This window comes from Oratosquilla oratoria, unplaced genomic scaffold (genome assembly GCF_046742065.1).
Source record: "Oratosquilla oratoria isolate Oo_2021 unplaced genomic scaffold, ASM4674206v1 SCAFFOLD45, whole genome shotgun sequence".
Taxonomy (NCBI): domain Eukaryota; kingdom Metazoa; phylum Arthropoda; class Malacostraca; order Stomatopoda; family Squillidae; genus Oratosquilla; species Oratosquilla oratoria.
Genome location: NW_027467710.1, coordinates 831,108 through 845,001, shown reverse-complemented (window position 1 = coordinate 845,001; position 13,894 = coordinate 831,108). Strand labels below are relative to the sequence as shown.

At 41.4% G+C, this 13,894-nt stretch overlaps 1 protein-coding gene across 2 annotated transcripts in view; it reads left to right on the top strand.

Moving 5' to 3' along the window:
- LOC143023305 (C-type lectin mannose-binding isoform-like) overlaps positions 1-13,894 on the top strand; it is a 45,522-nt gene that overhangs the window by 28,867 nt on the left and 2,761 nt on the right. The window contains exons 4-7 of one of the 2 annotated variants that reach the window (XM_076181832.1): positions 5,942-6,127; positions 9,932-10,196; positions 10,502-10,689; positions 12,237-12,440. In XM_076181832.1, the coding sequence (XP_076037947.1) occupies positions 10,557-10,689; positions 12,237-12,440 (337 nt within the window). In that variant the 5' untranslated portion in view covers positions 5,942-6,127; positions 9,932-10,196; positions 10,502-10,556. The remainder of the gene's footprint in view (positions 1-5,941; positions 6,128-9,931; positions 10,197-10,501; positions 10,690-12,236; positions 12,441-13,894) is intronic. The other variant, XM_076181833.1, reaches the window with a different exon arrangement.

Sequence of the window (13,894 nt, the reverse complement as noted above, 5' to 3'; positions counted from 1 at the left end):
ATTTGAATACATATGCTTTCACTTACCCTTATATTTTGGCCGCTACTGTATATTATCAGCTGTTGCAATCTCCTTTTATTTTTTTTATTTTTTTTTTTATTATTATTATCATTATTATTATTATTATCCAGGAGATGCCAAGATAAGAGAGAGGGTGGAGGGGAGTGGAGTTTATTGGGGATGGAATGAGTGGGAATGATTTTTATTCCTTTGTTTTTTGGCTACCTCCCTTGTAAGGGGGAAAAAGCAAGTTCTATTCATAAAATGTGCTGTTTAACTTCATGAACCAAAGACTTGCTGAAAAGTCAATTGGTCGGTTGCCCCCAGGTCTCTCTCTCTTGCAGGAGACACATGGCCCCTAGCTAGATAACTCTTGTCAGTGACCTTCAGCCTGGCCCACGTCGTGTCACTCATTTACCTAGTTGTTGTACTTACCTAGTTGTATTTTATGGGAAGGGGAGCTATGCTCATGGTGTCCTGTCATCTGGCCCACATATCACTCATTTACCTAGTTGTATTTCACAGGAAGGGGAGTTATGCTCATGGTGTCCCATCGTCTGGCCCACATGTCACTCATTTACCTAGTTGTATTTTACGGGAAGGGGAGCTATGCTCGTGGTGTACCATCTCCATATCTCGTTTTATCTAGACTCGTTTTTGCACACACCACATTCTCATCTAATCTGTTCCAAACATCTATTAAACTTATGGTAGGTATCTTGTGTTGTTGTCAGGATGAAGTGTTCAATGTCTTTCCGTGTGGTAATTGCATCTGGAATATTTTGAATTTGTGGTAAGGCAGATTCTGTGAACTTGGTCATGCTTATGCAACTTGAATTTCTGGGGAGTGGCTTCTCAGTAAGGTTTGTGTCTGAAGGAATTTGATGGGTGCTGTGACAGGATTCCCAGCAGTCTACCAGATGCTAAAATTTGATATAAAAAAATAGACCATTGCAATCTCCCACCTCCAACTTAGGGGCTGGCATCATGCAATTTTTTTTTTTTTTTTTTTTTTTTTTTTTTTAATTGACAAAATTGTTTTATTACCTAGATCTTATGTTTTATTACACTCATTGTTGAATTTTAAATGATGCAATATTTATTGACAAAAATTATTTCTCATTATTTCCCCAAGAATCAGTATGCCAGTGCTTACATTTTTATATTTTGTCAACCGTCATGTATTATTTATTCATAATGTTTTTTAACTTCATGACCCAAGAGCTTGCTGAATAGTTTAGAGCACAGATTTATTTTATTCATTTATTTTCTAAAAATTTATCTTTATAGAAGGTTGAATTGCCATAAACATCTTATTACCCAGACCTTGTGCTATATTCATAACTAATGAATAGTACAACATTTATTGACAAAAATTATTTTCTCTACATATATAGAGGTGAGGTGGCAAAATGAAAAATTAAGGCTAGAGTAGTGAGTTTATTCAGAACCAGACATTTTAACCTTTACGGTCTTCCTCAGTCCACTGAGGAAGACCGTAAAGGTCGAAACATCTGGCTTTGAATAAACTCGCTACTCTAGCCTTAACTTTTCATCTTGCCACCTTCTATATTTGTCAATCTTTACTTACATATTTATGTATGTATATATATTTTGCTGAAACCACGAGGAAATCAAAGATCGGAATACTAAACGTTTTCGTCAATTTAAGACATTTTCAAAGTCTTAAATAGACAAAAACGTGTATTTTATATAAACTTTTGTTTTTATATCAACATCATCCATCATGTATGAGAAATAATTTGACGCCGCCCGAAGGGATTTCTCCGTCTTCTCCTTTTCTGCACGAGGGGACAGAGAGGGGGGTCACCGAATTAATGAAGCAGCCTTGCTGTGGATGTGCTGAGTCTTGTGACACTGCCTCTGACCCAGGGCAGTGGACAGGATGCAGGGATGACCCGTCATCCAGGAGGTGCCAAGATAAGAGGCAGGGAAGAGGATAGAGGGGAGTGGAGTATGTTAGGGATGGAATGTGTAGTAGTGGTTTTATGCCTTTGTTTTTTTTTTGGCTACCTCCCTTATAAGGGGGATTAACCCTTGATATATGTATGTACATTCCTGTGGGTAGTAAGTATATATTGTTAGATATGTCTGTATTTTGTAGATCCCATCCTTGTTGCCAGTTTGTTGTATTTGTACTATGACTGCTACATACCTGTGGGTAGTATATACTTTGTAGAATCCATTCTTGGCACTAATTTGTGGTGGTTCTTAGAGAAACTTTTGGGCTTCTTCGTTCCTTTATAGGTATAAGTGGTATAAGTACAAGAATGTAAACAAACATAATGAGTGTTACAGAATAAATGAACATCACCTTTCTGTTCAATCCTATTTATAAAGGATTACATACATACCATTTCCATGCTTTGCTTCTGAGCATTTCTGAAAAGGACACTTTTCACAGTTTTTGTTGCATTCCTTGTTACACTTGTAATAACTTTTCAGTCTTAGAGAAGATTTGGCATATAGGTGCATTTTTATGTTCTAATGCCTGAATTTGTTTTGGGCATCCAGCTGCTGTGTCCATATTTCAGTTGCAAAGATCTTTATTGAGAGTAAAACATATCAACTTCTCATTTCAATCTGGAAATGCAACTCTGAGTGGTTGACACTTTCCAGATGGGCCTGTACAGCCACGACAACCATATGGCATGGAGTGCACGTCAAGTCGCCTACATGGCTAGACTTGACGCTCCTTTGACATGGTGACCCTGCTTGACCTAACCTAACCTAGTCCTGTGCAATTATGTAATTACATGCCATAGGTCACTACCCGTGCTGTATATATATATATATATATATATATAAATATACAGTACTTGATAAGAAAATATGGACGGGGCCGCCACCATTCGTACTTCTTTCTCCAAAATGGAAAGACCCTAGCAGGGGGGTAAATGATATGGACAAGGAAGTACGAACGGACAAGTGGGCGGAGCTAAGGGTAGTGTTTATGATGCATGCTATCAATCATCCCTCAGTCGCCTCTTAGCCTTCGTGGGGAGGCTTTTTGTTCTATGTGTTCTGGTGACGCCACCTAGGAGGCCAGTGTTTTTTTGCAGACAGAGGTGCTTTCTAGCCTTAATATGGGCAAGAACAAGTATTTATCACAAGAGACAATAACCCAGATCATAGCTTTACATAAACCTGGTCACCAAACAAAGGAAATAATAGAGCAGGTTGGGGTTGGCAAGACGTCTGTGTGCAAGTGGGTTGCCATTTTTAAGAAGGAAGGTGGCTGTGACACACCCGGTTACAAACCAAGGAAAAAGTACCCCAAAAAGACATCCCCTCATGCTACTAATGTTATCAAGAGACAGTTAGAGCATAATCCACGTGTTACCGCCAGAAAAATAAAAGAAAGTAACCTGGGACTCTTTGGGGAGGTTAGTGTGCGAACAGTTAGCCGCCGCATTCACGACCTTGGGTACAGAAGCCACCGCCCGGTGAAGAAGCCTCTTCTCACTCTTAACCAGAGGCGCCATAGGGTCGAGTTTTGCAAGAAATATCTTCAGTGGGATGATGACAAGTGGCTGGATATTCTCTGGACCGATGAGTCCACCTTTACTGTGACTGGCAATAGGGGTGGAAACGTGTATCGGCGTGCGGGTAGCGACCCTCTTGACCCCCAGTACGTTCAACAAACAGTGAAACACCCTGATTCTCTCATGGTATGGGGAAGTTTTAGTGGAAGAGGACTTGGGAGCCTTGTTGTACTACCGAAAAATGTAAAAGTGAACCAATATGTTTATTATGAACTCTTAAATGACCACCTGGAGGATTCTTTTAAGAGCTCAGGTGCTAACATCTTTACATCTTTCAACAAGATAACGCCCAGTGTTACTCAGTGGCTTAAAGACTGTCATATACCTTACATAGCAGACTGGCCAGGCAATAGTCCTGACATAAACCCAATAGAAAACCTGTGGAACCACATTAAACAAGACCTGCAGGGTAAAGATACGAGCTCTGTGCCCAAGCTCGAGGCAGCCATTCGCCAATCCTGTGCTAGTATAACCCCTGCACATCTTGCCAAGTACGCCACTTCCATTCCAAACCGCCTTCGTGAGATCATTGCACGTAAAGGCCACCCATCAAAGTATTAGAGGTACGAAGTGAGCTTTTGTTTATTGATTTATGATTCATTCATTCTCCTCATCACTCATTCTCGCTAACCGTTTGTACTTCCTTGTCGAGCACTGTATATATACATATATATATATTTCTAAACAGAAATGTGGTAGCACATTTGTAAATGACACACAGGAAACCCACAGTCGGAGAAAATAAACTTTGAATGAAAGAAGATTCTATATTTCGGCTGTCAACTGTAGCCCTCTTCAGGAAAGTACATAAGACAGAGGACAAAGGGGACTTATAAGCTACAGAAACACGTCCTCTCTCTTTCCTGTGTTTCTGTAGCTTATAAGTCCCCTTTGTCTTCTGTCTTATGTACTTTCCTGAAGAGGGCTACAGTTGACAGCCGAAATATAGAATATTTTTTTCATTCTATGTTTATTTTCTCTGTGGTTTCCTGTGTGTCATATATGTATATATACAGTATATATATATATATATATATATATATATATATATAAATATATAAATATATATATCGGCTCCTGCCACGTGTAAAATCAGTTCACTCGTACCTTACAATTAATTAAGGTGACAAACTCACCAAAACCTCCTCCTTCTGTTCTTGCAGTAAGATCATTGCCCAAAATTTTACTATCGCAACCTCATCTGTATGTCTTCCACCTTTACACGTATCAATGGCTGACAACCAATGACTGTTCCCCTCCTATTACTATTTCCCGTAAGTGCTGAAACAATTTAAAGTGGAAGCACTATCAGAAAGGATACACTTTCAAAAATGCCATGCAATGAAAGGATTAACTACATTGTTGTGCTCATTTTTTTGCCTTTGTCAAATACCAAGAAATAAAAGATTTGTCATGGCCAATGAACATAAAGTTCTTGCTTAGTATTACATTGATTGTGTTTTTACTGCTTAAGCTTTAATTAGGTATGAATTTTATTGATATAGGTCACAACAATTTTAAGTAGCAAATTCTTCAATTTTGACACTTGTTCAAAGAAACCAACACTTTTATTTTCTCTCATTTTCTTATTCTCTCTTTTGTCATGTATGTATTTTTTGGTTGATTTGTTTGTGGGCGTGATGCAAGGATGACCCATCATCCAGGAGGAGCCAAGATAAGAGGGAGGGAGGGGGGTGGACGGGAGTGGAGTATGTGGGGATGGAATGGGTGGGAGTGGTCTTTATGCCTTTGTTTTTTGGCTACCTCCCTTGTAAGGGGAAAAGAACCATTGGTATATGTATTTACCTAGTTGTATTTTGCAGGAGAAGAGCTATGCTCGTAGTGACCCACAGTTGTATCTTTCTGCATCCAGTTCTTTCTTAAAATCATGTTTAGTTTTAGCACTCACCGTTTTCTCTTTCAATTTATTCCATGTATCTATTATTCTGTGTGGAAAGCTGTTCTTTTTCAAATCTCTTCTGTAACTGTCCTTCTTAAGTTTCTTCTCGTGTCCCCTTGTGTTTCTTCTGTATGCATGTATTTATGTGTATGTATTTATTTGATCATCTTACAGAACTACCAACAACATGGATTGTATGGCTGTATGGAACACAGCTAAATATCAGCCCCACGAGACATTGCTTGTACCTACAAGTATCCCTATATTTGTAAAAAGGAAAATCTGAGTAAGGGTGCATCTAAAATTGGCCTGTATTTACCTAGTTGCATTATGTGGGGAGGGAGCTATGCTCATAGTGACCAACCTTTGTATCTTTCAGCATCAAGTTTTTTCTTGAATCCTGTCATGAAAATATAATAAGAGACACATAGGTATTTTGGTGAGAACATTAATTTCCATGGTATTTTCTTTCCAGGAAAACCTTGTCCATATGGCTAGTTTTATATGAACAGAGTGTGTCTTCACATTGCACTTTCCAAGAAATCTTGGAGTGCAGCTAGTGTGGCTTGCAACAACAACTTCAATGCAAGTCTTGCCGTATTTGACGACTTGGACGTTTTTCAAGAGTTTCAGTCGAGCATGGCAAAAAGTGCTGGTGCAGGTCAGTACATACATACATATACCAAGGCTTTTTCCCCCTTACAAGGGAGGTAGCCAAAAAGAAATAAGCATAAAATCATTCCCACCCATTCCATCCCTAAATACACTCCACCCTCCCTTCCATCTTAGCACCTCTTGGATGACAGGTCATCCCTGCACCTTGTCCACTACCCTGGGTCAGAGGCAGTGTCGCAAGTCACACCACATCCACAGCAAGGCCGCTTCATTAAATCGGCGACCCCCCCTCTCCATCCCCCCCATGCATAAAAAGAGAAGACGGGGAGAAATCTCTTCGGGCTGCATCAAATTTTGCTCACACTTACTACCTCACCCCCTATCCCCCCACCCATTCCACCTCATGCATAACATCATCCATATACAACCATTCTCCATTCACCCCTATCTTTTGTCCTCTCCCATCCTTCCTCAACAGACCTTCCCCTCTTCCCCAAAGCCCTCTTTACCTTCACCCCATCCATCCATCTCATCCTAAGACGTCCCCTCATGTTCACTCCCTCCACATCTGCCTTCCATACCTTTTTTACTAGTCTTTCTTCACTCATTCTTTCCATGTGTCTAAACCATCCTAATACTCTTTCATCTACCCTATCTCCCAACCCCCTTTCCACCCCTATTCTCCTCCTCATTTCTCACTCTATCCAGCCTAGTAACCCCCATTATACTTTTCAGACACTTCATCTCGAGCACATTCAATCTCCTTCTCTCTTCCTCTCTTATGTTCCATGTTTCTGCCCCATACAGTGCTGTTGGCACAATCACTCCTTTATACAGTCTTCTTTTAGCATCCACTCCCAAACGTCTATTCTTCATTACACTTTTTAATCCGCCAAGGCATTTACTCGCTTCTCTCAATCTACACTCTACCTCCACTCCACCTTTTCCTGCCACATTTGCACCCAAGTAACTAAAACTATCCACTTCCTCCATGCAGTTGTTAAGATGATGAAAGCAGGTAAGGCACCTGGTCTGGATGGATGCCATTCAGAATGTCTAAAAAAAAAGGAGGTACAGTGATGGTGGCCTGGCTGGTGAGGTTATTTAATGTTTGCTGGAGAGAGGGTAGAGTGCCGGAGGACTGGAGGAGTGCCTGCATAGTTCCACTTTACAAGGGAAAAGGGGACAAGTGTGAATGTAGTAGTTTCAGAGGGATTAGCTTGTTAAGTGTAGTTGGGAAGGCTTATGGGAGGATCTTGATTGAGAGGATTAGGAGAGGAACAGAGGGAGTAATTGGTGAGGAACAGTGTGGATTTAGGATGGGTAGAGGTTGTGTAGATCAGATCTTTGTGGTAAGACAAATATGTGAGAAAGCTATAGGAAAGGGGAAGGATGTTTTTTGGGCTTTTATGGATCTGGAAAAGGCTTACAATAGGGTAGACAGAAAGGCACTGTGGGAGGTTATGCAGATATATGGGATAGGAGGAAAGCTTCTGGGAGCTGTCAAGAGTTTTTATGGGAGCAGTAGAGCTTGTGTCAGGATAAGAAATGGAGAGAGTGAGTGGTTCGGGGTAAAGGTGGGACTTCGTCAAGGATGCGTTATGTCGCCCTGACTATTCAACTTATACATGGATGGGGTTAGTGCGAGAGGTAAATGCAAGGGTAGTGGGTCAGGGATTGGAGATGATTAAAGAAAATGGAGAAAAGAGGGAGGTGAGCCAGTTGTTTGCTAAGGACACAGTGCTTGTGGCAGGATCGGAGGAGGGACTGAGGAAGTTGGTGACAGAGTTTGGGAGAGTATGTGATAGAAGAAAGCTAAAGATAAATGTGGGTAAAAGTAAGGTGATGAGATGTACAAGGGGTGAAAGTGGCAATAGACTAGAAGTGAGCATTAAGGGAGAGCAACTGGAGGAAGTGGATAGTTTTAGATACTTGGGTGCAAATGTGGCAGGAAAAGGTGGAGTGAAGATGGAGGTAGAATGTAGATTGAGAGAAGCGAGTAAATGCCTTGGTGGATTGAAGAGTGTAATGAGGAATAGACATTTGGGAATGGATGTTAAGAGGAGACTGTATGAAGGAGTGATTGTGCCAACAGCACTGTATGGGGCAGAAACATGGAACATAAGAGAGGAAAAGAGAAGGAGTTTGAATGTTTTTGAGATGAGGTGTCTGAGAAGTATGATGGGGGTTACTAGGCTGGATAGAGTGAGAAATGAGGAGGTGAGGAGAACAGGGGTGGAAAGGGAGTTGGGAGATAGGGTTGATGAAAGAGTATTAGGATGGTTTGGACACATGGAAAGAATGAGTGAAGAAAGACTAGTAAAAGAGGTGTGGAAGGCAGATGTGGTGGGAGTGAACATGAGGGGACGTCCTAGGATGAGGTGGATGGATGGAGTGAAGGGGGTTTTGGGGAAGAGGGGAATGTCTGTTGAGGAAGGATGGGAGAGGACAGAAGATAGGGGTGAATGGAGAATGGTTGTATATGGACGACGTTGTGATGTATGAGGTGGAATGGGTGGGGGAGTGGGGGGTGAGGTTGTATGTGTGAGCAAATTTTGACGCAGCCTGAAGAGATTTCTCCCTGTCTTCTCCTGTTATGCATGGGGGGACGGAGAGGGGGGTCACCAATTTAATGAAGCGGCCTTGCTGTGGATGTGCTGTGTCTTGCGACACTGCCTCTGACCCAGGGCAGTGGACAAGGTGCAGGGATGACCCATCATCCAGGAAGTGCTAAGATAAGAGGGAGGGTGGAGGGGTATGGAGTGTATTCAGGGATGGAATGGGTGGGAATGATTTTATGCCTTTTCCTTTTTGGCTACCTCCCTTGTAAGGGGGAAAAAGCCTTGGTATATGTATGTATGTATGTATAAATAGTAGATCTCTTTCTCTTCTTTGTTCCAGAAGTGTGTTTCTTGGTGTGTTCTGCTTTAGTTGGGCCGTGGTTAGCACTCCCAAACTACTAAAGCAATATAGGTGCCAGTATAGTATGTGGCCCACAAAAGTTTTCTTTGGTATACTATGTGGCCTACCAGACTTTTGTTTCGGTATGAACCTCCTGTCTCTTAAATTTCGATAGTTTGGGAGCGCTAACCATGACCAAGCTAAAGCGGAACGCACCGTGGAATGCACTGAGGAGCGCACCCAGCTCTGGAAGTTGCTAAAAGTTTTGGGCTTGGTTCATGAATTGAGTGTCAGCCCCTCATTGCTGCACCTGCAGATAGAGGTGACTGTGTTGACAGGTTTTGAAGATGGGTAGCAAGGAGACAGTTCCCTGTGTTGTTGTCCATCTTGCAGGACTACCACATGGAGGTCCACATCATTGGTTCCTAGCTTGTATGATTCAATTGATAATGATAGTAACGTAAGTGTTTTTATGTGTATGTCATTGCACTATTATATCTTTGTCAATTTTATGACTTAAGGCAGTGGTCCCCAACCTGTAGCTCGCAGGCGCCATGGCGCCTTCGGGACCCTATTATGAGAGACAAAGAGAGAGAATGTGTTGGAGGGGAGGAGTGAGTGAGTGAGGGTGTGGGACAGACGAATGCTACATACGACGCTCTCTCTCTCTCTCTGGGGGAAGGCACCCTCTGCTGTGTTTATAATGACAGATGTAGCCAAAAGGTTGGGGACCACTGACTTAAGGAAATAAACTCTCCTACTGGGATTCAAACCCTTGCCTGAGCAGCTTGCTTTTTATGAGACGAAGACAGTACCATCATGGTGACATGATGGTATGTATGGTCTTGTACAAAGCAAGCCGCTCGAGCGAGGGTTCGAATCCTAATAGGAGAGTTTATTTCCTTAAGTCATAATGACAAAAATATTAATGACTTGAACGTTGTTTCAGTGACAATTGATTAGGTGGGAGCTGCAAGCGACTTTGACCTACACCACGGGTCCTGGACCTGGTTGAGTGGAAGCAAAGTTCTTCCTTCCAAGTGGACTCCAGCAAATGCATTTTCGTCATCAGAGGAGTGGATGTACATTGACCCAGGAAAGCAGTTTACCTTTTAACGACTATGGACGTGGATCACGGGTGAATTACATGTGTCAGCGCGAACCCCTCTATTATTTAGGTGGAGATGCAAAACCTCAGCCAAAGCCTTATATAGGTATGCTACATTGTGTTCCATTAATTGTCATACTGAGACTGAACATTGGAATAGCCAAGATGCTTTAATAAAGATCTTATTCCTATGACATTCATCTGCACATGGATATAAATATTAAGCTTCAAGTATTATCCTACAATCATATTGGGGAGCATTGTTTGAATAATCAGATGTTTTAATAAAGATTTTATTCCTATGACATTCATCTGCAACTGAATATGAATATTAAGCTTTAAGTATTATTGTACAATCGTGTTGATGAGCATTGTTTAAATAATCAGATGTCATGTTGACTTTTATTTCAGATAAATCGACTGGGTGCCCACAAGAATGGGTGAAGATTGAGCATCAGTGATTTACATGTCCGACAACAACAACCATGCCACAGACTGGAATAAAGCTGAACAGACATGCGCAGCCTTCCATGGAACACTAGCCGTCTTCTCAAACGAAGCTGAGACTAAAAACATTAGAAAGTACCTGAAACTTAAAGGTAACAATGCATCCTCATAGACTAATAATTTGAAGTACAGTAACTTTGACATTGATGGAGTTTCTGTTCATTGGTGAAAGCATCAAATGAAACCCTTTCTTTGCAGTATTAACCTCTAATCCAGCGTTTCCCAACCTTTTCCGACCATAGCACACCCCCTGTCGTCATGTCTAAGCAGTCCAGCACCATTATTGTGTTATTAGAAGGATAAAAGAAAGTGAAGTGTACTGTTTGATGATTTTTCTTCATTCCTTAGAACTGAAACAAATTGACAATATTGTTTGTAGAAGAAATAAGAACACCCTACAAAAATAAAATAGCATGGAAAAAGTCAAATATGCACAACTGGGTAATCAGTGATACAACTGGGTATATCAATGATACATATATAATTGATTTCAGCACCCCCCCCCCTCCCCCCAAGGTTGAGAAACGCTGCTCTAAGTTATGGTGATGCATTTTACAACAATTTTCCTCTATTTTGCTCAATTATCCTACTTAGCTGAGGGTGGGGGCTTGTGCTGAAGGGATTAAGACTACAGTAAAATTCCTTTTATCCGACCTTCGAACATCCGAGTTTCTTCTTCAATATCCCAAGTCGGATAAAAAGTTGAATTTGTCCAAACATCCGACCATCAAGTGGAGGTTTAGTTGTTGCTATCACCACTACCGACTCATGGTGCTCAGGTTGGCTGCTGTTATTGCAGGTATTTCAGCGTTTGCTTACATTTTGCCATTGGTGGTTGTTTCTCCTCCACTCTGTTGTGTTGTTTATTATGCTTTATTGTACCATAAATAAGTGAAAGTGTCCCAAACCATTTTTTTTTTTTTTTTTTTTTTTTTTTTTTATAATCTGTTAGTTTACGTCCAAACATCCGATCTAGGGTAGGTTCCACCAAGGTCGGATAAGAGGAATTTTACTGTATCTCAATTAATCTCTTTACTACAGTGGCACACTAAAAACTAGTTCTATCCCATTCCAGACAATTTCATTCAGCTGATATCTCAGTTACTTTGATGTGACGGTGAAGTTTGCAGATTTGGTGTTGGCCTGTCATGTGGAGGGGGTTTCGGGTTCTGAGTCTAGATGTTTGTGATATTATTGAACCACTTCGGTATGATGACACCCATGGAGGCGTCATGAGGCGTGAGTGGGTACATATACGAGGATGCCAGCATTTGTGTCTTGATTATCTATTTTTTGTAGTTGTATATGACTTACCCCCAGATTCTGTGAACTGGTTTGATCACATTTTCTCTCTTTATTATTACTCAGAGTAAAATAGAACAAGTAATACAGCAGTGACTTTATATTTTATAATGCGAGTGGTGTGATGCATTGTACATATGGCAGCCAATGCTGTGCACAAGAATTTGACTCATACTGAAGTGGTTAAGACAAAATTCCAAACCTTCCGGCACCACTTATTCAATCAAATATACTTTTTATAGCAAAAATCTTCCATTTTTTTTTTCCTTAGATCAGGTAATACAGTCCTAGTCTCTATTACTTGAAAATTCATTAGTTTATCTGGTAAACTTTTCAGATTCATGTTCTGTGTGGGTGGGCGCAAGCAACACACTTTCTGGTACTCACCGCCTCTGGATGTGGTTGGATCGTTCATCAGTGGAGAATCGCATGTGGCCTGCCGGCTACCCAGTGAAGAAGGAAGAGAAGATGTGTAACTACGAAAGCAGGGATATTGCATGCACACTCAAATATCCTTTCATTTGTAGTCAACCAGTGAGAGGTGAGTTGGGGGGGGGGGTTAAATTCAACTTTGTTGGCTTGTTTGTCAAAGTTCATAGTTGTACAAAATTAGTTGTTTTATTTTTATTTGGTTATTATTATCATTATTATTATTATCATTATTCTTATTATTATTACTACCCTGGGATGGGGTGGGTGGATGGGATGAAAGGGGCTCTGGGGAAGAGGGGAGGGGCGGAGGATGGGGGTGAGTGGAGAGTGGTTATATATGGATGATGTTGTGATGCATGGGGTGGAGTGGGTGAGTGGCTGGGGGGTGTGAGCAGGGTTTGACGCAGCCCAAGGGGATTTCTCCCCGTCTTCCCCTTTTATGCATGGGGGGACGGAGAGGGGGGATCGCCGATTTAATGAAGCGGCCTTGCTGTGGATGTGCTGTGTCTTGCGACACTGCTTCTGACCCAGGGTAGTGTACAAGGTGCAGGGATGACCCATCATCCAGGAGGTGCTAAGATAAGAGGGAGGGTGGAGGGGAGTGGAGTGTATTCAGGGATGGAATGGGTGGGAATTATTTTATGCCTTTTTTTTTTTGGCTACCTCCCTTGTAAGGGGGAAAAAGCCTTGGTATATGTATTATTTTTAGTACTTTTAATATTATTATCATTATTATTATCAATATTTGTTGGCTTGTTCGTCATAAAGTTCATATTTGTACAAAATTACTAGTTTAATTTTTTGTTTATTTAATTACTATTATTATTGCTATTAATATTATTATTTTTTATATCTTTAATATTATCACCATTATTATTATCATCATCATCATCATTATTATTAATGGAAGCTTGCTGGCTAAGCGGGTTAGGGCGTCATTACTTGCGGCAAAAGTCAAGGGGATGGCGGTTCGAATCCTGCCACCAGCGAAGTTGTTGTTGTTGTCGTTCCCTAGACTGTCTGTCCGAGCAGTCCCGTCTCCCCAAGGAAGGCCACAGCCGAAACTGGGTTTTCCCACAAATCCTTTATAGAGTGTATGTTGTGTTGTTTGCGTGCATGATTGTGTATAATGCAGTCTTCCATTATGTGTTGTATGGTATGGGGTGAAGTGTTACATCCTGGGCAGCTGTTCACAACACGGTCGTCCAGCCTCTTCTGGTAGCTTAGAAGTGCTGGGTGGTGACCGCATCGCAGTCTGGCCAAGTGGACTCTGTCCTTTCGTGGGAGAGAGGATTCAGAAGGGTGGATATCAGGGGGTCTGGCATGCAGCAGTGTGTTGTCTTTCAGTGTGTTAATGGAGCGGTGAGTGATATGATTATGAATATGTTTCCGGAGGCTGGTATTTGGTGGTTGTGGAGGAAGAGAAGAGAGTATCTGTGCGTAATAAAGGTCTTTGGGTGTAGTTTTAATGTTTCTTGGTGTGTGTGGGTGTTCTGCTATGTAGTGTAGCAGGTGTGATGTGTTTGTGGTGGCTGCAGCAAGTGTTTGTGTGCCTCTCATGTC